We start from the raw sequence: 23,350 nt of genomic DNA, 5'->3' as shown, positions 1-23,350 counted from the left end.
CCACAGAGCTTCTAAAGCTCCACTGCCTATGAAATAAAGGTTTGATGGTTAAAAAAGCCAGTTTTCAGCTGCTTGATGCACCAAAAAAGGTTTCAGTGAAATGCAACAAAGGAACCATGTATGATTAGGCAGTTACACTGAGGGAAACACAGAAACGTCAAGTATGTGCAAGTCTAAGGGAGACTATGAAAATAAAGCAGATGGCTGGCTAAATACTTCTACCTGTCCCCATCTCAATTAAGTTGGAGTTCCTAACAATGGCTTTAGTGCTGTAGTTGAAAAACAGGTGGGAGAACTAAAGAGGGCTGGGATAATGCTCCTAGCTTGGCTCCCTCACCAATTAGAGATCAACTTTTCACTCCACAAGGCAGAAGCTCTCTTTTAACCTTTGAAAAATAAAAATTCATTAAAGTTTTTAGACTGGCTTACCATTTTTACATTGGAAAGGAAGTAAGTGCTAAAAATTAATTAAAAGGCAGGCTGGCACAGACTAAGCTTGTCTGAACACTTAATCTGAGTGTCCAGAACTCTAAATCAAAGCTTGTATTTGAAAGACGCCTTCTCTGCACAAAGAAAGGTGTGGTGGGAAAGTGCTTTCCCACAAATGAACACAAAAGAGGAAGCGTGAATCAAATTAGGAGAAGGATTAAAGCACCACAACTGAGAAACAAAGCAGGCCTCACAACATAGGAAAACAAAAATACCACAGGCTTGGCTGAGTTAGCCAAGTGGTGGGGTACCTGAGGAAAGCAAAGTAGCACATGGTAGATTAGACATAGACCAAGGCAAAGTGAAGGGGGGAAATTAAGATGGAGAGGGTGGAAAAGCAGCAAGGTAGAACAAGAATTTGGCTTTGCCTTTGGAGCAACATTTATAGTTTGAGATCAAGGAAATCTCATACAAACTGAACCTCTGTTAGGCTGCTACACTTCTTAACAATTATGTGTATTGTTATTACTATGTTACCCTTAAAGATAATGACAAATCCCCACTTCCCTTATTGGGAACAGAACTGGACCTTAAAGGAACTTTCCTTTGTCACTAACCAAACACATCTGCCCTTCAGTGAAGTGGAGCAGGATGCACCAGTTCAGCAAAGGACTAATTTCTGCAAGAAAAGGTACCTCTGGAGAAGCATGGACTGACTGTCTTCAGTGGTATCTTAATGTAGCTACTGGTCCTTACTATGTCACAAGACTTCATCACAGGACTTCATCTGATTTCAGTCCAATTCAAGAGAAGTTATGTCCTCATTTAACATACCCAGGGAAACTGATTTCCAGCTCCAAATTCACTGGGGTAAGCAGAGTTTTAGAACCTCATCATATATTATTATGAAACACAGAGAAGCAAATACCTGAGTGGCAATGGCTTTTGCAGTTTTTCTGTTATCTCCAGTTATCAGCACCACATCTATTCCCATGTTTTTCAGCGTGTGCACAGCAAGGGCTGCCTCCTGCTTAACAGTGTCTGCTATTGCAATCATTCCACACAAGACACCTGCACAAAGAAACATCCTCTGTTAGGCAGAGCTGTAGAAGGCAAACCAGCAGCCAGAGAAAATTATTTCCCCTTCATCACACCATGGCAGCTTGTGAAAGAACATATTTTGGGCAATACTGCTATTTGTGCTTAGGTCAGATATTGAAGCCGCTTCTCCAGGAAAAGCAATAGAGTATCTGGGTTTATGTTACCTAATATTTCAGTGTTGGATCACTATTATAATTAATTGTTTTCATACAGAAGTTTTGCACCTGCCTTCTAACACATTGACTCAACAGTACATCCATGTTTCCTTTACATAATTTACAAAAAATCTCACATTACCTTTCAAAAGTAGGGACTTGAGTAGGTTTTGCACCTCTGTATCTCTATTTGCTATCACTAGCCTCAATAGAAACACCAGCTGTACCTCAGGGTCCTTATTTCCATGTCAAGAGCAGTTGATTTTGCTGGACAGCTGTTGCAAAGCCCAGACTGAGACACACAAATGCCTCTGAAAATTGCCCTCTAGGAAACCCAAGAATATTTATTCAGTAATTGAATCAGAAGCCTCATTTCAAGACCACAGATGCACTGGTAATCTATCACAGTTACAGCAGTTTCTCATATTAAGGTCTTGTATGGGGTCTCTTTCTGTGCAGCACAGAACAGAATGCCTCTGGCAAAACTCATTTAGTGTAATCTATTATACTTGAATGATCTAAGGAATCATCATGTTTATTCATGAAATGTTTTGAAATCAGTGATGCAACAGGTTGGCCTGTGATCCTTCAGTGGTATAAAGTCAGGATGGGACACAGCACTGCTCTGGGTCTGTTTTTCTGAACAACAGTTCTAGACAACAGGAGATTCAGAAATAAATACATTTAAAACTACCCAACAAAATCTTACAAACTGTTTTGAGGTCAAACCTTTTAAGAACAACTTGATACTTGGCGATTCACAAGCAGTTCTGCACTAAAAGATTATTAGCTTCTTGACACTAAGCCACTGATTAATTGCTCTAGAGTTCGTTTTTATCCTTTCCATGGTAGGATCAAGTATTTAGTAAGTCCCTGCAGAGAACAGCAGTTACCATCTATAGCCACTAGTATGGCAGTCTGTCCTTTCGTTTCATGGTCTGTCATTGCGTCATTTACGTCATTCGCGATCTGCAAGCCATTGCGCCGCATCCACTCACGGTTTCCAATCAACACTGAGTATGCATGAGAAGCTGATGGACCTTTGTGCACAGACAAAAAGAAAAATGAGCAACTCAGAAGTAGGGAACACAAGCCAGAGATGTTAGAGAATGACAATGTCAGTCTGCATTAGCTATAGAAAGACATTATGAACCGGTTTTTCTGTGTTTTTTTTTTTTTGGTGTGTGTTCTGGACTGGCAAGGGTCACATCCAAGGCACAAACAGAGTTAGCCTTGTTGAAGTGCTGCTGCCATGGCCAAACACAAATGCATAGGCACTACCTGAAGACAGCCTCATCAAATGTTCTCCTTCAAGACTCAGGCTGTGTCTGTTCACACACAGAACTGCATCATGACCTTAATGGAAGTATTTGCCTGTATCTGCCTTTGCCAGTCGGCATTGTTTTTCTGGGCAAGTGCAGTACCCACATCTCATAAATGCCATGCTGCTTTGATCTCACAACGAATGACTTCTTTCAACTGTAAAGGCTATTTCTGGTGTGAAAGAAAGTTTTGTTCTAACCAACAATGAAACAGTGTGTAGAGCAGCTCATTATGAATTTAATCCAACTTCACAAGAGCTGTATGAAGCAGGTGAGAAAATATTACGTTCACATCATTCACAAATGGCATGATTCTGAAGATTAAATTTCTAATTTTTATTTAATTCTTCTAATAGATTTCTCAAAAAGGTCAGGAGAGCTACAGCCTTCTGAAGAGAACTGACAGGCCTCTTAAAGAAGACTTTAAATACTTTTTCTTTCTCTCCTACACTACAAAAAAGCAAAGTGGCTTGCATACAGCCTGGAACAAAACCAAATGTATTGGCCTAATCAAAACCACATCTTTTATTGTGCCTCTGCTGAATAGATTTTTTAAAAACTAAGTGCCTTGAGAGATAAATGAACAGAAATTAAAAAGTCCAAGTTAATATAGAAAGAAAGGGTAGGATGCAAAAAGCAGCAGCAAGATAACATATGTTAAATGTAATTACTCTAAATGAGAAAATAAGGCTAATTGGCAAATTTTGCTCTCTGCTGGGCCATTTTTCTATCCAAACATTGCTGGGTATGCCTTATTGACTAGTTATTGTATGGACTTTCCAAGCACTCATCACTGTAGCATCCAAATTCTTATTTAGGTTTCTGAATTGCAGAGTGATCAAGAATAGGGGAAAGCTTACATTTTTGGTAAGGTACATTTTTGTCCCTCATGTTCTTTGCCTCCTTCTGCCATAAATCCACCTTTCTGTTATTCCTAGTCTGATAGGATGGTTTGACAGTGGTCAGCACTGTTGGTTCACTAGCACTCTCTTTGTGACTGGCAGTCACTTTGGGGGCAGACATACCATGTGGTTCAGAGGGCACGATCAGTGTGTTTTCTCCCAGAGGAGCACTGCTGTCCCCACTCCTGTTAGTGTCCATCTTATTGAGGTGCTCCTCAGCTGTGCCCAGGACAGCCTCAACACCTCCCACTTTGCAGCTGATGCCACAGCCTGGGACTGCCTGGAAGTCGGTGCAGAATCCCAAGCTCTGAGTGCCAAGCTCCTGCGGATGTAACCAGAGTTTATCATCAGTCCGTGCTGCCCCCACAGGGTACAAACATCAGATAACTCCTGCCAGAAGAAGTTTCTTCTCTTCTCTTGGCAGTGACTGACTGAAAAATGGCATGGAGGATCAGTAGCGCTGAACTAAAAATCAGAAGGTTCTGGACATGCTGTGGTTTAGACTTCTAGAAAGGGACAGCTGTGCAGATCACATCCAAGTCTCAGCCCTAGCACTAGCAAACCATAAAGGACAGCTTTTCCTGGTAAGGTCAAGGATGAAGCAGTTACACTGGTGGTACAGGACCTCAGCCAAGGACCTTCCTCAAGACTAGTAACTAAAGAGAAATACCATAACAATAAACCATACAGCTTCTGGTAAGATGCAACTTTTAATTAACCTTACAGACAACTGGCTGTGGGGGATGAGGTCATATTTATATTTATTTTTATTTTTATATATAAAAATACATTTGTAAAAGTGCAGTCAAAAACTGTATCTAATTACTGGAGTGATCTGGCTGGGTCATAAGGAAACTGGATCTTTCTGTTGAGTTAGAGAGAGAAGCCAGTGAGTACCTTCAAGATGAGGAAAGGGATTAGCAGGACCCTGTGAGTTACAAAAAGAATGGAGAAAATATTAATTTGTAAATAAGTTATTCCGGGTTGCCTCTGGAAGCTGAAGTCACATATACCTTTCAGTGACCTTCTTACAACACAGATAAGGCATGTGGTAAGAATATTAGCAAACACTATAGCAATGCAATTTATATAAGCCATATAAGCCACGATCCAGTAATATCTAGTGCATGGGATAAGTACAGAAGTGTCAGGGTACTAAGACAAATTCGAAAACAGAAAATTTAAAATACAAGAGAGGCCACTGAATCATTACTCATACTCTTTTTTCCTCTCTAACTTCTAAATTTTGCCACTGGAAGGCATATCACTAATAAGTTTCATTTATTCTTGCCGATTCACTTTTCCATAAATCAATTAAGGACTCGCCTTAGCACAGAAAATTATTTCTTTAAACCAGGCTTCTTATTTTGGTTACTATTTGTGCTTTCATTGTTCCTGAAACATTTGAGTAAGACATGCTCTATATAAATGACATTTAAAGATTTGCACAATTTGCAGAGACTTGAGTAATCTATCAATTCATTTGTGAATTGATTAAATATCACAGTTTAATATTCAGATTTTGAAGCTTTTTGCCTGATCTATTAATATAAGCAAGTGACTAATAGAAGAAACTACAGTCAGGTAACATAGGAAATGTCACCACACAGATTTGTTTCACAATGCTATTTTAAGTATAACTATTCCTCCTGCACACATTCCACAATCCTTATTTTCCCACTTATTCAGGAAAAACTTTGTAAGATCTTCCTTGAGAACTCCACAGCATCACCAGCAAAGCTGGGAATATGCCTTCTTGTATTGTCCAGACTAAGATGCACAATGACAAAATCTGCCAGCTCTCCAGTCTGTTACTTTTCAGGCAGGCCTGTCCCCCTCAGACTTGCTCACTTTATACAATATTGCTGCATTTGCACAGATCCCTTCCTGCCTTAGATGGAATAGGAAGGCCAAGTACCTCTTTGCAATATTTAGCCACTGCCACTCCTAAAGGATGCTCGCTGCTGGCTTCTGCAGTGCCAACCACTGCCAGTACCCTCTTCAGAGAGAGCACAGCTGTGTCTCCCAGTAAAAGCACCCTCATGACTTTAGGAACTCCGCAGGTGATGGTCCCAGTTTTATCAAACATCACAGTCTTGATCTGCAATAAATAAAGCTGAATTACTGCCTAGGCTCTGCTGCCATAGGGATGCTCATATGCTTTAGGAACACAAATAGAGGCAAGACCTTCATCATCAGTTGACTATGAACACCAAGACAGAATAAATCTACAACAGTGGGGGTTCCTGTATGTATCACAGAATCACAGAATGGTTTGAGTTGGAAGGGGCCTTAAAGATCATCTAGTTCCAACCCCCTGCATGGGCAGGGACACCTCCCACTAGATCAGGCTGCTCCAAGCCCCATCCAACTTGGCCTTGAATGCTTACAGGAATGGGGTTTCCTCAATGTCCCTGTGTTAGAAATGAAATGTAGTGTTGATTTTGCATCTTAGTGTTAGAAATTTAGTGGTTTTTTCACACCCTAGTGTTAGGAAGATAATTTCTGCCCTAGTGAAAAGAAACTTTATGGTGACTGAAGAAAGAAAGGAGATATCTGGGCATTCCAAGGACACCTGGGGTGGTATACAGTCCAAGAAACTGAGAGACTCAACTGAGCTCCATCTGGGGGAGCTGAGATATCTGAACATGGCAAAGGTCATGATAAAGACAGAATAAAGTCACTCCTATGTTACTCCCCAGGACAGGATGGCACCAGATGGTATAAATCATTCTGGTAATTGGAAAGACAGTCAAGGGGGCAAGAAAGGTCAGAATTAAACTTTAAAAGTTAAAAAGTAAATTCCCAGAATGGATGTGTAAACAGGGGCAGGAAACTTATAGGATAATGAGAAGCGTCAGATAGGCTGTAAACCCTGAACTCCCCAGCCAGTGGGGAAACAGGGGAGGGAACTTTGCATCAGGAATAGGGAATATAAACAGTTACTCACCTTACTATCAGGTGTGCCTACTTGTTTAGGTCACCCATTCTGTCCTTAGTGTTTATGTCTATGCTTTCACATGCAGCATTAATGTAATGGCACCTTAATTACTTTTACCTGAACTTATGTGATGCAAGGAGGGCTTTTACAAATGCTGTTCTAAACCATTACAAATAGCACTGAAGAAGGAAGAGTCTGGAAGTTATTTGGCAACGGAGCAGGCAGGAAGAGTGCAAGAAGTTGCAACCAGTTCCAGAAACAACAACCTAACCAAAACCAACCTCATGCTATCCACTAAATTCAGCAATCATTTGTTAGCCAGCCCAGCGAGTCTTGAGGAATCAGGAATAAACCAAAAAACACAGCCCCACACACACTGAAACCCAAAGTTAAAATAAATTCTAATTGAAAATAAACATGGCTCAGAGAAACACACAAACCAAAAAAACAAAGTAGGCACTCTTTCCATTCCCAGCTATTCTAACCCTCCAACTTCACAGAATCCTACAGGTTACCTAATTTTCCAAGCCCTAGCCCCTGCCTTGCTTAGATTCAAAAGGTAAAAAGTCCTGACATTAATTAGCAGTCTTTCTTTTGTTGTTTTTTTTCCAGAGCATTGGAAAAAGTTCTGGTCTGTGCTTGATAATTTCCAGTAAGAACAAGAATTATCAGTCTGATTAACTTATTCTTACCATCCTTTTCACCAAAAATGTTCTGCCTATGTCTAATCCAGTTTATCATAGCATGGTTTAAACTCATTCTTTTTACTGGCTGTGGTCAAGTCAAATCTCCCCCTTCAGTCTCCTCCTGCTCTTTTCATCAGCTTTTTGTCTTTGAAGGGCTTTTTCTGCCTTCCTTCCACCTTTTTGCTATATACTAAAAACAACTTCAAATAATTCTGTTTTTTCTTTAAAATCCTACTTTTTTAACTACTGATTGTGAACAATATGCATTTATCAACAGCCCTCTAAGGCAAAAAAAGGAAAGCACTGGACTATTTGGCTTGTTTGCACAAGAGGTAAAGACAGAGCAGAAATCAGAAACCTCAGAGGTTATGTAGAAGATTAGCAGCCTGACTGGCGTGAGATTGCAGGAACAGTTGAGTCTCAACAGTTTGCTGTGACCACTTTGAAAAAAGGTCGGATTTGTCTTCTGTACCTTGCTGAGCAACCAAGTGAAAACAATAACAACATAAAAACAAAACAAACAAACGACAACAACAAAACAAACAAGCACAAACAACATTCTGCAGCGTTTCTCTGGACCAGGAGGATTTCCTGGGAAATTATATTTCACGTAGCAACACTTGGGTAAGCTACAAAAGTACAAAAATGAACGATTAACCTTGTGTGCCATTTCCAGGGGTTTTCCGCCTTTGATGAGGATACCGTTCTGCGCAGCCACTCCTGTGCCCACCATCACAGCTGTGGGGGTAGCCAGGCCTAAAGAACAGGGGCATGCAATGCTCAGCACAGTGATTGAGGTTTGAAATGCAAACCTCAATATTAGTTCAGCTTTTGAAACTTGCTTGTTCTGATTCTGCAAGGAGGGGAGAGGAAGGGGGGGAAGAAAGAAAGAGATGTGTGATTGGCGACTGAAGGTAACACAGATGTACAATCAAACAGACATTTCAAAAACCATATTTACCAGGAAACCTCCAGTATAGGAAAGCAACCTATTATTGTTACTGTCATAGCAGAGAAAGGTCAATGTTATTGTTTATGGCAGTATTTTCTAGCTTTATATCTGCTCAAGCACACATGCTTGACTCTCAGACTCTTGGACACAATGTTACTATCTGGCATGTCCTTTATAGCTTAGCAAAGAAGAACCCTATTTGCAGCTACACAGACCCCCACAGTTGTCAGGCATAGCAACTGAGGTAACTGGCACCCTAAAGATAACGGAAGCTCATCTTCTTTCTAAAAATCAAACCAAATATCTGCCATGAGGAACAAGGATGTCCAAAAGAAATCCAGGCAACATAAGAAAGCCCCAGCTCCTTGCAGTGCAGCCATAGATCATATTTAGTCTGGAAAGACTGCCAATAATTTCAGTTTGTAGGAACCCAATGCAGAACTAAGGGGTAAAGGCAAAGGTTTATTTATGCCTGCAGATAGATTTCAATTAGCAGAACTATCTACTCTGTGTAGAAAAACACTGCATTGCACAAAAGTATTTGCCAGGTTGCAACATGAAGCCCTACACAGAGAAGGTATGTTAATTACACTGGAAGATATCCTAACACCAAAATCCAGCTCTTAATTAACTTACTTACAGGAAAATATTTTTGAATAACATCAAAATTTATAAAACCAATCGTGATCCATGCTATCAATGTCACTGCTGAAATGATGATGATAAATGGAACAAAATATCCACTAAACTTATCTGCCAGTTGTTGGATGGGTGCCTATAAAAAAAGCAAAGCATGTATTTTTATGTTTATGACCAAAACACTTAAGTATGTAGAGTTCATGAAAACATCTAATATTCTTAATCCTATTTTTTTCTTTTGAAGTCTGGAAAACAGTTTGTTGAACAAGTAAGTATATAAAATATTTAAAATTTTTGTACGTAATCAAAATCTGTGAATAAGTTTTTCTTTCTGTTACTTTTACCTTTGACATTTGAGCTTCTTCCACCAGTTTCACGATTTGTGCCAGAGTGGTATCATTACCAACATGAGTTGCATTTACAAGAACTGAGCCATGTGCATTTACAGAACCAGCAATTACCGTGCTCCCAGGCTTTTTAGTGACTGGCATAGCTTCTCCTAGAAAGAAAAAGTAAGAATAAATAAGGCAATACCCCTAAAAGTAGTCAACATAGTTCATTAGCACACAGCTCATTGCATGCTGACAAAATCACCATGCTGAGCAATAATGAGAAGAAAGCATAAATTGTGTATCTCTGTCTAGTGAACACGTGTAAGTGCTGTCACACTTTTGTAAATCTTGTTCTAGGTTTAGTTTCAAAGCAAATGCTGTTTCCTTGGTCCTAACCCTCCAGTATGCCACCCCTCTAAAGGGCCAGGAGCAAATTGGTTGTAAATGAAACTGCTAAGACTTTCTCCAATACTGTGCATAGCCATGGGAGTTTGAGCAATCTGTCTTTATTTCCACCACTCACAGTTTTCAAAGACCAGAAAAGCTGTCTCTGTGGCAAAGCTCCTGTTGTCACACTGTCTCTTCAGGAATACTAGCTCTACAAAATCCTTACTTTTGATATTTTTAGGGTTAGTGATAAAGACTGGCTCTCTTAAACTAAGGGCATCCATGTTCCCCAAGGAAAGTAAACACTCAACTAAAACAAATAAGCCAATGCCAATGGAAAGTTTTTATATCCTTTACCTTATTTATAAGAATTGCATTGTGCATGAAATTATTGATAGATTTACAAAATGAAATTAAAATTTCAGAAGCTGTGAAAAAGTTCCATGACCCTTAACAATTATCAAGTAATAAGGCTTTCTTTCCCTCTTCTTGCTCACTGGAAGAGCCCTGTGGGGAGACCTGTTCAGTGCCCATGCATACACACTTCAGTATCTCATCAATATTTCCCCATGGCCCTTTAGAAGTTATTTCTGAGATGGTACCATCTCTACAAATACATTCTAGGGGAACCTTCCACCAGATCTCTGGAATAACAACCATAGTGTTTAGACTCTACCCATCCTGTCAGTACATTAATAAAAGGGACCAAACTGAGTGGAAATTCTTCATGTTTTTAGGGTGTGTGCAGACACAGCATTTGGGTTGAAGCTCACAAAGAGTAGGCACAACATCCACTAAGGTGGGAGATTATTAAAACAGCAGCTTTTGGGTTGGTTCTGCTCTCTTTTCGTGTAAGAAAGTGTTCTAGAAGATGTCACTTCTTTGCATAAGCATAAGGGCAGTTACCAGTAATGAGAGACTCATCTGCCATAGAACTCCCTTCAATGACCTTTCCATCCACTGGGAACTTTCCACCAGGAACAACCTTTACAATATCACCCCTTTGAACCAGTTCAACAGCTACCTGCTCCTCCCTGCAGAAGACACAAATAGGACAGAGTGATTTTTTTGTACCATCAGCTTCAAAAGAACAATAATGCTTTCACACCAGCTGCATCAAGTCTGCACACCCAGGCAGGCTGAAGCGGTTTTGGTTCATAAATACCTGATGATAGAGTGGTCAGGTCCAAGAGTCACCACAGTGGCTTCTGTGGCTTGAAGAGATATAAGTTTAGCAAGAGCTTCTGAGGTCTTACTCTAAGAGACAGAGATAAATGTTCAAGATATATTGAGATGTATAAATGCTGATGTCTACTTATCACAATGAACTCTAAATGACCTTGTACAATACAGCCTACATCAGAAACATCTGACTCAAAATTCCTCTTAAGCATTTTATTCTACTCTCCTCATAAATGCACAATAATTAATGTGAAGATGAATTACCTTTGCTATGTGTTCCAGCCACCTCCCAAGGGCAATGAACACAAACAGCATCGGAGGAGTGTCAAAGAAAGTGACAGGGCTTTTCTCTGCCTTTTCAATTATTGCTACCATCAGGATCACACAGGAATACACATAAGCAATCGTCGTGGCCATTACAATAAGCACATCCATATTTGCCGTCCTGTGCTTCAGAGATTTGTAGGCTTGTACATAAAAATACCATCCACCAAGAAACTGTTGGTGTAAACATGGACAGACTCACGTTAAGACCACAGCAGTGAAAGCAGAGGGTATCTAATACTGCCTGTAGTGGAATTATAAACACTAGCAGATAAGGGAAAGCATTGCTGTCACATGCAAATTTTATATTGATATAACTTCAGTGGCATGGTCTGTGAGGAAACTGACTGCACTGTTATCCTCTCACTTGCCCTTCCTTGTTCTCAAAACAGCTCTGCCAACTAAATGTCATCCTTTTCCTCAGCAATCCAAAGTAAACATGGCACAGAAGTTAAAGTGATTTACCTATTAACGACCCAATTAGTTTGCAATTGATCAGGTATTTCTCATTTTAAGACTACCTTTCCCAATTGGAAAACTATCTGACACAACTTTGGCAGGAGTAACTGCTGTGAGCAATTACAGAATGGATAACTTGCAGAAAAGTGACACTTCATTCTGTGTAGGTGGTACAGAAAAAGGGCAAGTATCATCCACTAAACCTTTCCCGTCTCCTGACTTTAACACATTAGATTGCATAAATGGGAGATTAATAAAAAGCAAACCCCTAGGAAGTACTGTGGACATACCTGAACAAAAGTGCACAGGATAAAGAAGAGGAGATTCAAAATAGATAATCCAGGAATGAGATTCTTTTCCAGCACCATGGACCCGTGGTGTTCACCATCAGGTATTAGCATATAAATCATTAGGATTAAGACAGGGATACCAAACAGTAGGCTGCACAAAAAAGATTTCCTCCACCTGGAAAGCAGAAGCTGTAAATCCCTGGTTGTCATACACCCCACAGCACCCCGGCCAAACAGTGTGCTCGCAGTGCAGAATCTGTGGTATTAGTACTGTACTGCCTGATCCAACACTTTGGGACAGTTTCACTGTCTCCTACATGCTTAACTGTACAGACTTCTATCAGTGATAAACTCAAACTAATGAAAGCAAAAAAGTATTTGCACCAAATTGCAAGTCGTAACATTAAATGTGCCTTACACAAGGATAAGATAAATTAACTGGGCAGAGGGGGGAGGAGGTGAGTTACAAGAGATGATCTATACACATTCATTAGTGTGTGTGAGAGAGAAATACTTACTGCTGTATTTCCTTTTTATGATCCAGGTTATGTGCATTTGGAACTCTTCTAGCCACAGAAGCATGAAAGCCAATTTCCTTTTTATTGAAAGGGGAGGAAAGATGAGTTAGTTTTGATTAAGCTAACCATATAACTTATATTTAAATGACACTACTTTTAGAAGAAATGTCAGAAAAGGACACTGTTCCATATTTAATAAATGCCAGCTTCTTATTTATTTTGAGATCCTGCCAACACGAGAGGTACTCAAAATGTGGACTGCAAAAGATTTCTGCTACCTCTACATGGACAATGTGTATAGATGCAGTAAATGTCTCAGATTTCTTAGGCATAGGAAGCCCCCACTGACAGCTGGAGTTCTGCTGCCCTCCTCCTCAAGGGAAATTTATGCCCTTTCATCTCCACTGGAATAAATGTAAGAGACAGGAAATACTAAAAAGGAAGATAAAAATGTACAAGCCACTGGGCTAGTCAACCATGCAAGCATCTCATTAACACTACAGTTGAGTAAATACATCTGAAGTTGAAAATCAAAGTGTCTAGAATTAGTTTAAACTTGTGAAACAACAAATTGCAAAAAGCATCCCAGAAAATAGATACATTTATTTTTATATATACTTGTATATAAAGATACATCTTTTTGTATATGAATATATACAAAAAGCCAGCTTTACCTGATGCTTCAGTGAATTACTGCAGTAGAGCCACCTCCCCCACAAGAAACCCAAAGTACACTTGAAAGCACAATACATTTAAACTTCCTATCTGCAACATGAGATGCTCCTATGGCAAGATGCAGTACTCTGCCTGCCTGAAGAGTCTACCAGTTAACATGTTAATCGCTTCTGACACATCAACTCTGTGGTCTAGGAGCTGAGTAAATACTCTAGAATACAAAAGTTAAATAGTCTCTGCTGTTCTGCTGACTACTCACTACATATGCCTCACAGAGTAGGTTCTCTTCCTTTCTGGTGGGCCAGAGAAGGAAAAGGTTTTGTCTACACCTAGGCCATGATAACAGCAGATTTTATGATCTGTGTGGTTACTGGCAAGCCAGGGTTCTTTTCCTTTAGTGGTTGTATCACAAGCTCTTCTGGCTTTAAAAGTTCTTCTCTGAATTGATGTGGAAATAAATGCCAGTGTACACAGAGATGTGTAATCTTGTGGTATGAGCTGTTGCAAAACTTAATTTATAGCCTCTTTCAATGCCAAGAGAAAGTAGTACTTTCTTCTGAAGTATCAACACTTCACTGAAATGACTGGAAATCAGACACAGCATTCTACACAAAGAACTGCAAAGAATAAATATATTATATTTTCACCAGATATAGATAAAAAAGCTTATTTTTGTAGGTTTTAGGGTGTGTTTTTATAGTAGCAACCTGAGAGACTGTGCAGTAGAGGGGAGCACAGCAGTGTCACCACAAGAGCATAAAAACATATGATAATTACCATGTCATCTGCAAATTCAGTGAAAGCTCTCAAATATCAGCTGCTTTATTTCCTCTTCAACATCACCTTATAAGTGCTCATACATAAAAAATTTCTAAAGCCTACCTCAATTATTTTTATAATATCTCGAGGTCCAGTAACTTCAGGATCAAACTGGATGTGAGCTTTGCAAGTCGCAAGTGCAACTGAGGCGTAGAATATGCCATTAGTTCTCATGAGTTTGGATTCAATATTGTGAACACAAGAAGCACAAGTCATCCCTGTAATCTAAAACAGACAATTTTTGGTAGAGTTAGTAGTTCCCCACATTCACCCAATTTTTGTGGATGAATTTGAGACACGGCTTCTCCATGTCACAGTACTGGGACCAGTACTGTTTAATATCTTTTAACATCAGTGACATGGACAGTGGCATCGAGTGCACCCTCAGCAAGTTTTCTGATGACACCAGTGTGTGGTGGGTTGATACGCTGGAGGGAAGGGAGGTCATCCAGAGGGACCTGGAGAGGCTGGAGAGGTGGGCTCGTGCAAACTGCATGAAGTTCAACCAGGCCAAGTGCAAGTGCATCTGGGTCAGGGCAATCTCAGGCACAAATACAGGCTGGGTGGAGAATGAATCAAAAACAGCCCTGAGGAGAAGGACTTGGGCATGATGGTTGATGAGAAGCTCAACATGAGCTGGCAATGTGTGCTTGCAGCCCAGAAACCAACCATGTCCTGGGCTGCATCAAAAGAAGTGTGGCCAGCAGGGCCAGGAAGGTGATTCTGCCCCTTTACTCGGTTCTTGTGAGAACCTCATCTGGGATACTAGGTCCAGTTCTGGAGCCCCCAACATAAGAGGGACATGCAGCTCATGGACAGAGTCCAGAGGAGGGCCATAAAGATGATTGAAGGACTGGAGCATCTCTGCTATGAAGACAGGCTGAGAGAGTTGGGGCTGTTCAGCCTGGACAAGAGAAGGCTCCGGGGAGACCTTACAGCACCTTCCAGTACCAGAAGGAGCTACAGGAAAGCACCAACCAGAACCTGTTGAAGCCACACCTCCTTAGACAAAAGCATTTGCAAGAAAATTATTCTTCCAGAGCTGACTTTTCCAAAACCAAAATACAATTTCACATATGCATGACTTACGAGAAGCTCCACATTTCCTTCTGTTTCTGCATGATCTTCTATGATGGTAGCTTTAAAACCCAAATTATTGATCAGCTGTGCTATTTCAAGAGGTTGTATGAATTCTGGCTTGTATTTTATCTCTGCTTTACCTGCCATCAGTGCTACCAACACTGACACAATTCCTGCAGTGGTAATAATAAAAAAATATTAGATAATGTAGGTCCTTTGAAAGAAGACAAATAAAATATCACAAGTGATTGTCAGTGAGGGCTGTAACAACCTAGGGATGTTTTAAGCCTAATGATTTCTCTCTACCACCTTCTAGGGTTGTTCTGTAGTCACAAAAGCAAAGTTGACATTTTTAATGAGATCCAGCCACATTGTAGTTCCTTTATCAATGAGATGAACTGCATGAGATACACAGGGAAGAACGGGAGTTTTGCTATGATCTAATGAGACAAAAAGGATGTTCAGAAGCCATATTTGCACTCATTGCTGCAAGCTCTACTCTGGACTCTCTGGTTAGAAAACCCTAAATAAACCCCTCAGAACAATGCTGGGCCTTTTTCTTTTATTCTTTTTTTTTTCTTTCTTTAATAAAAAAACCCCAAAATCTACATTTAGAATACAAGAACAAAACATGAAAATCACAGGAAAAAAAAAGCATTGTTCTGAAGAGATACTGGTTTCTTGGATTTTTAAATCAAGGCAGTGAGACCACCACTGTGAGTGTGGGGGCACAGGAATCAATAAGCAAAACCCTGCAAAGGAATGCCTACACAAACTGAATTAGACATTGCTGAGTCTCATTTGTTCATCTTCTACATGGCCAAAGAAAAGGCAGCTCCAGCTTGCAGACTTCTAACCTAATAAGCTTTGCTGTGCCTAAGCTAATATAATTACCCAGGCACTGGAGCCACACATTTGTTTGTACCTGCTTTTGCAAATGTGCCCAAAGGGTAAGTTTCACATCACAAACTTGTCAGAGCTCTCAACAGCTCTGGGAGAGATGGATTGCTCTGTAAAGCAATAAGGCCCTGAAAACTAAATGAGAACCATTTATCTGTTCTTGCCTTGAGCCTTATTCGAAATTTTGATCACATTACAATGACCTACTGCTGCAAGTATGTCCATTGAGTTTGTTTATCAGTGCAGTAGGATAGTTAAACAATGATGTAGTTATATCAGCACTAAAAAGGAGCAGTAAGACTATTTAGCCTCCCAGATGTTGTACCACAGCCTCTTCCATTAACTACATAGAACACCTTTTCTATCCCATAGTCCCTTATAGACTCATTATAGGAATCTTAAATTGATTACCCTCTTCTTTCTGCAAATTTCTTTCAATAGTAGACACACACGATGCACAGGTCATGCCTGTGATTTGTAAAAAGCACTTTTCAGTTGTGACTCCACTGGGCTGGTTTGGTTTATCCAGGTGAGGACTGTCTGGGAGAAGATCCGAGGCACAGCCTTGGCGAGGAGGCTCTGGAGCTCGAGGCTGCACAGCAGCACTGCTGGCATCAGGCTGGTGTCTGCGCTCTCCAGCGGCGGTATCTTGAACAGATGCACAATAAACTGAACCAAGGCTATTTACAGAGTGATCAGATGACATAAAATTACAAGCAGGTCACTCCAGTCATACAAAGTCTCTTAGCTGTTTGAAAGGTGACACGGTAATCTTGGTCTCTTCATGGAAATTTCATAGGTTGCTACTAAGCCTGTAGCAATATATACTCACCAATACCACTCGCACTTAACTCTTCCGAACTAGTTTTTCACTTTCAGATGGCAAATTATTCCTCCCAGTTTCAGTGCCTAGACCTGACAGCTACCTCCTCTCAATCAAGTTATATGGGTGTCTAGAGGGTCCTTATGCAGCACAGAGAACACAGTCCAGTCATATCCATTCTGTCCTTGCCATCTATGCAGGGCTCATAGCACTTCATCTCAAACAAGGGAAAGGACAAGTTTCTCAGCAGGTTTCTCTTTATGGCACAATATTTGCACTGCAAGTGCTGCAAAATGAGTAGTGGAAGGATTTGCAGCACCCAGAAGGCCTCCACACACACAGGACTGTTAGAATAATTTTTATTCTTTAGCAGATCCTGAACAGACACCCAACAGCTCCAACTGCATTCACAAACTGCCTCCCTTTGGCAGAGGTTTGTGTAAAGAGCATGAGTTGCTTCTGAATATGTTAAACACAGGGGCTCCCCTCCTATTCCACAGATGGATTGGGAGGTCTCCCACTAACAAATTGTAAACCAAATATCATAACTGAACACCACACACACAGGCTCCTCCTCACCTGTAGCAGTTACACAGAATCAGAGGGACTGTATCCATGAAAAAAGCTAATAGGATGTGGTCAACTGTGATCAAACTAATTAATTCCAGGGAAACGATATCAAGTAAAATCCATTAAACTGAAGCAGAGAAACACTGCTGAATGGGAAATTTGCTGGAGCAGATTTTGCACCATAGCAACTTTTTAAACATTCAGCACATGTACAAAATACACAAATTGTGCTGCAGCTGACATGTAAAGGCACCTGCTCCCACCAAAGAGTACCTGCATCTAGCCACTTACCTCATTTAAAAAATAAGGCCCAATAAAGTAGGGCTAGTAAAAATACTCAAGAAATAAAGGTCAAAGGATTAGGACACTAAAAAGATGTTTATCTAGGTAAAAAGTGTTTTAAAATTAAAGAGATTTCATTAAGTTTGTGGGTTTTCGTATCTTGGTACATATAAGAAAATATTTTGTTTGACTGATCTACCTACAGCAGCCTGTAGACATACAAGGAAACCTATGTGGATAAGGGGATCAGCTATTTGAAAGACCTTGTGCCAACTTCCAAAACTTTTGGTTTCCTAATGTAACTCAACTCTTTCACCCAACAGTGCAGTTATTAAGGGCTGAAATAAGGTGCTTCAGAGCTGAAATCTCTCTCCCTTGCTAAGTGAGGTCGGATCAGGCCAGTCCCTTAGAAAAGACAATGACAATGTGATGTTTTAGGAGTTCCTCTCCAGAAGAGAGTCCCAACGCAGGCGTCAACATGGCTCAGCTTGGCACACTATCCACGGAAGAAAAAACACTGTTACCTGTCAGCACAGAAGCATCAAACCCCATGTCTTCTATGGCAGCTCTTAACTCTTCTCCATTAGTAATAGCTGGATCATAATGTATGGTCCCAGTTCTGCCAGTTAGAGAAACTACAATACGTTGCACTCCTTGTCTCTGTGATATGGTCCCTTCAATGGATTGTACACAAGACTTGCAGGTCATGCCATCAATCCTAATAACAGCTGTGCATGTTGTGTCTTGCGGTGGCTCTTTGAAGAGATCACATAGCAAAGCATGTGATGGAGATGATCCTGTATTTGCTTCTGAGGCATTAAGGAGGCATACTTTAAAATTTCCAGGTGGCAGGGATTCAATAGCTTGCTGCAAAGCTGACAGGGTAATCAAATTTGGGCAATACTGTATCACAGCACATTTATTCTCCAAAGACACTTTAATACTTCGTATGCCGTTAAGATCCGATATATTTCTTTCAATGTTGGTGACACAGGACTTGCAGTGCATGCCTTCTATCCCTACAGCCACTGTAGCTGTGCTACTCATCTTGGCAACCCGTGGATCCACCCCATCACTCTTGAGACCTGCTGGTGTCTGCTTGGGGTTCGCATTCTGCAAGCGCTCAAGATCGAGCACACCCAGCTTCAAAGGGGCTGACTTACTTTTAATGGTGCAGTCATACCCCAGGTCACCAATGTGGCTCCTGATGTCACAAGGCTGAATGATGTAAGGATGGTAAGTAACGACTGCTTCCCTGTTACCAAGTGACACCTTGATTTTTGCCACACCATCCAGTTTCCTGATCTTTCCTTCAATGTTGGTGGCGCAGGACTGGCATGTCATGCCTTCTACTCGAAGCTTAACTACTGCTTCTCTCAAGCATGACAAATTTACAGTCCCTGTTGCCAGTCTCTCTTCTGCCATGTTGGCATCGAAGCCCATATCCTGAATTTCCTGGCAAATCTGTTCAGGACTTATTTCTGATTGCAGATACTTTATTATAGCGTTGCTCTGTTCCAGTGAGACTTTAATACTTACAATGCCCTTCACCTTGGAAATTCGGCCTTCTATCGCCTGCACGCATGATTGGCAACTCATTCCCACAATGTTCACTGCCACAGTGTGTTCTTGGGAAGATGGAGAGGCCACAGTTTCAAAGCTCTCCTCGTAACCCATGTTGTCAAAAGCAAAATTCTGTTTCATTGTAGGTTCCAGCTCACAGGCAGGAGGAGAATCAGCATTGGACAAAGCCTGAGGAGCAAGAGGAAAAATAAAAATAAAATGCATGTCCTGTAAAAGCAGCAATATTCTGCTCTCAAGCACATACTAGAAGTGCTCTCAAGTCAGTCTATACCACCAGAACATTTAAAACATTAACTTACACTTTGAATACATCACCAGTGAGCTTTTCCCATAATAATGAATCAGGCCTTTCAAACTTCTCTTGAGCAGCAATTTAAAAAATATTAATTAAGGATATATTCCTACCTCAATCCAATCATTTAGAGCTCTCCGCAGCCACAGGGCATCCTGACCATGCAGCCTGAGCCCTGCGCTTTCAAGCACAGTGACTGGCACAAAGTCACAGCAGAGAGTGTACTGAATATCTTTCCACAAATGAGAGAAGCTGGTTGCAGTTTGGCCAACCTGCTACTTCTCAGCAGGAGTTCAAACAAAACAAAACCAAAAGCCCACAAAAATCAGAATAACAAGTTTTCCAGGGGCCTAAAACAAGTTTGGCACAGGGAGAACAAGTTGCATGATATCCAAAGAGCTATGCACATGCACACAAAGTCCTGGGTTGACTGCATATATGCCGACCTGTTAAGTTAAAATCTATATCTGACAAAGACTTTAAAAGACACAGAACTATATGCAGATACTTCCACTATGGTTTAGTTTCATGTAGCCCTCGTGTGGCACCTAACAAGGGCCACACGTTGAGCTACAAGAACTCCCTGCTCTGATCCAACACTAATTTTCTGGATATCATGGCCAGTATTGCAGTAGATTGGCCAGAAGCAGAGTATCTCTCAGGCAGGTCACAGGCTCCAAAGTACTGGGACTCTACAGTTTAATGCACTCAATTCAATTGCCAATGAAATATTAAAAAAAAAAAAATAATAGTGTTAAAGGTAAGGCTTCTTCTCACTGAACAGGCAACTGGAGCACAGACTTTGTCACCAAAGAAAAACACTGGTGCCAAGTGATGAGGAACCTGAGAAGGAGAGGGACAATTCCCCAGATTGTCAGATTTCATGGAAAGTATAGAAAAATTCATGTCTGTGACTTAAGGCAGCAAGCTACCACAACAAATCTGTCTTCTTGCCTGCAAAGCCATGGGCTCTCCAGCATTCAACAAAGCACCTGATGCAGGGCATTACTGCAGAGAGAAGCTGGAAAAGGCACTCAGGCTCAGTACCACAAATCTTTTTTCTACCATCAGCAAGAAAACTCCCTCCTTGGTACCACAGAGCAGATGAGAAGTATTTAGGCTGCTTATTAACACTAGACTGCATCCAGTTCATTTGACGCAGTCTTGAAAATTCATTAACTTGATTTTGTTTCACGCTTAGACAGTTTGGGATTAATGAGGTCAAGGGTCATGATGCAAACAGCAAAAATTTAACACAATAAATTTGCTTTCAGCCCTCTCTCTACTGTATTTATTAGAACACAAGGAGGAACCATCAACTTCAAATCTTCAGCATTACCGTGCAGCCTCTCACTATGCCAACCATGAGCTCTCCCTATGCCTCCTCCTTCACCACTCGGCCTCAAGACTACACTTTGGGAAAGCTGGGGGTGAAGAGTCAAGGGAATATTTTAACCAAAACACTCCCTTTTACCTTCCCCTCCCACAGGCGGGGCAGCACCCAGGGCAGATACCCCTCCTCTTGCACCTCCCTTCCCAGAATTTACTGAAATTCCCAACACACATAGAAAGGCACAGCCAGTCCATCCTTTAAAAAAAGAACACAAACAAAAAACATAATCAGGACCTCCCTGAAAATGCCTAAGCACACACAAAGAAAACCACATGCTTATTTCCTCCTATTTGGGCCTTCCCACAGTTTAAAATAATAATACAGCCTTGTATATGGAAAGAAGCCCATCTGCAAATGAAAACAGCCTCTCACCCACCACATTTCAAATGCTGCTTAAACTCAAACTTGCAATTATTTCTAACTTTACCTCAATAAATGTTATTTTAATATTGTCCCTTGTCTTCTCTTCCCTAATCTCCTGTTCCCCACCCCCAAGGACACTTTGCTCATGGTGACCAGCTCTTCTTATCACAAACACCCGATAAAGCAAAAATCCATGTGTGAGTTACAGGAGCTCACCCTGGATGTTTACTTTGGCTTGTAGGACAAAGGCGTTTGCATTCTGCATTCTTTGGCAAAACTGAGCATGAGAGACAGGCAAGATGAAAGCCCTCCACTCTCCTGCTCCCTTACACTGTGTTTCTGGCAGTCACTTGCAGATGAAACCCAGGAAGCACCACAGGCCTAATGTCCTCCACTGCATTCCCTCCACCCCCATGCTCACCAGCCTTCTCAGTTTTTGTAGGTACCCAGTCAAATTAAAGCAATTCAAATTAAAGGTATAAAAAAATTAAAGGGTATTTCTCATCCTCCAGTCTTTCGGAAAACATAAAAGCAAGGACTGATTCTACACTGCATTGTAAGCCACAGAAACATGAAAAAGGCAAACCCAAAACTACAAACCACAAATAGAAAAACAATGAAAAGTCTCCCCCCAAAAACCAGAAATGTGCACAGGCTCAAAAACTGTATTTACAAAGCCTTTACTATTGATTAACAGCTTTAAAAAAAAAAAAAAAAAAAAAAAAAAGAGAGAAGAGAAGGAGCACAAAAACATCTATGTGTGTATTTGTAAGAAGAGGTACTTCTACACTAGAAGGATACAAAGATGAGGCACACAGAAACATACCTGTAGTTTTCCTCAGGCACACGCTAGGTCTCAGAAGAGGGTTTCCTGAGACCAGCTAACACCCACACATAAAATGGCATCTATGAGGTTGCATAGTAATTCAGACACCATCTTTAAGAGGATCAGAGATGCAATCACCTCCAAAAATGCCAAAAGAGGTGCCTGGGATTCCCAGGCATTGCCCCTCCTGCTTGTTTCTGCCTAGAGAAAAATGTCAATGAAATACTGAAAATGCATCTGTCTCCACATCCACGAGGGAGTGTGAAAGAACCAGCCACAGTTACCATTTTGTCTCACACCAAAGGAGGCTGCTTACTTTTTAAGCGCAGGCGTACACCAAGTCTGTCTGCTCTACCAGTCTCATGCATATTTTTACAGTGGATACAAAAAAAAATATGTAAATAATGAACACATGAAATTATGACAATTCTTTCACTCTCTTGTTCTGCATGTAGAAGTTGCAACTGAAAATGCACAGCAGAGCAAGGCTCCAGACTGAAAGTGAAGAATCCCTACAGAAAGCAGTGTTACAAAGCTCATTTAAACAATATAGAAAACAAGAAATAGAACAAAATTAAGAAGAAATCACTTGACACAGATGCACCAGTAATTGGACAAAGCTTTAAAGGAAGAGCCAGAGCTGGATGTAAAACCTTTGCATCTACAGGAGACAGCCCTGAGCTGGACCTATGATAAGTAGCAACTGAAACGAAGTGCAGGAGCACAGCATTGAAGTCCAGCTCCCAGAAGGAGGATTGCAGAGCAAGCTCACTGGCATGAAGAGCAACTCTTGATGTCCCAGACAGGAGCTGGATCACTCATGCCTGCCCTGGGGCAAAGCAGTGTTTGGTAACAGCAGGAAGAGGCAGAGGAGGCTGCTCCCCATGCTGACTTCCTCCAGCCAGCAGGAAGGAGATCATCCAAGAGAAATATGCCCTAGGGCTGGACCAAACTTTGGGAAAGTATGGAGGTGGAGGAGGGCAGAAAGACACTGCTGAATTGGGAGCACCAAGTCTTGAGCCCCAGCTTGGCATGCAGCTCTTGGCATTACAACAGTAGCTGCCTCACTGCCCACCAAAATGGGCTGTTTCTTTTGGGTACTCCCATTCGGAAAGGCTGAGGGT

General features: G+C 41.0%; 1 protein-coding gene across 5 annotated transcripts in view; it reads right to left on the bottom strand.

Moving 5' to 3' along the window:
• The window catches only part of ATP7B (ATPase copper transporting beta), a 35,484-nt gene that overhangs the window by 5,200 nt on the left and 6,934 nt on the right, over positions 1-23,350 (bottom strand). For 2 of the 5 annotated variants that reach the window (XM_051607944.1, XM_051607940.1), the window contains exons 2-17: positions 18,293-19,520; positions 16,505-16,741; positions 15,203-15,366; positions 14,177-14,338; positions 12,620-12,696; positions 12,102-12,276; positions 11,293-11,526; positions 11,012-11,103; positions 10,753-10,880; positions 9,472-9,626; positions 9,129-9,263; positions 8,195-8,389; positions 5,828-6,010; positions 4,033-4,231; positions 2,579-2,725; positions 1,358-1,500 (exon numbers count right to left, since the gene is read on the bottom strand). In XM_051607944.1, coding sequence (XP_051463904.1) covers positions 1,358-1,500; positions 2,579-2,725; positions 4,033-4,231; positions 5,828-6,010; positions 8,195-8,389; positions 9,129-9,263; positions 9,472-9,626; positions 10,753-10,880; positions 11,012-11,103; positions 11,293-11,526; positions 12,102-12,276; positions 12,620-12,696; positions 14,177-14,338; positions 15,203-15,366; positions 16,505-16,741; positions 18,293-19,520 — 3,654 coding nt within the window. Of the gene's footprint in view, positions 1-1,357; positions 1,501-2,578; positions 2,726-4,032; positions 4,232-5,827; positions 6,011-8,194; positions 8,390-9,124; positions 9,264-9,471; positions 9,627-10,752; positions 10,881-11,011; positions 11,104-11,292; positions 11,527-12,101; positions 12,277-12,619; positions 12,697-14,176; positions 14,339-15,202; positions 15,367-16,504; positions 16,742-18,292; positions 19,521-23,350 lie in introns of all 5 variants that reach the window. The other 3 variants (XM_051607941.1, XM_051607943.1, XM_051607942.1) reach the window with 3 other exon arrangements.

This window comes from Apus apus, chromosome 1 (assembly GCF_020740795.1).
Source record: "Apus apus isolate bApuApu2 chromosome 1, bApuApu2.pri.cur, whole genome shotgun sequence".
Lineage (NCBI taxonomy): Eukaryota > Metazoa > Chordata > Aves > Apodiformes > Apodidae > Apus > Apus apus.
The sequence above is the reverse complement of the archived record's forward strand: the minus strand, read 5'-3'. Positions and strand labels throughout refer to the sequence as shown.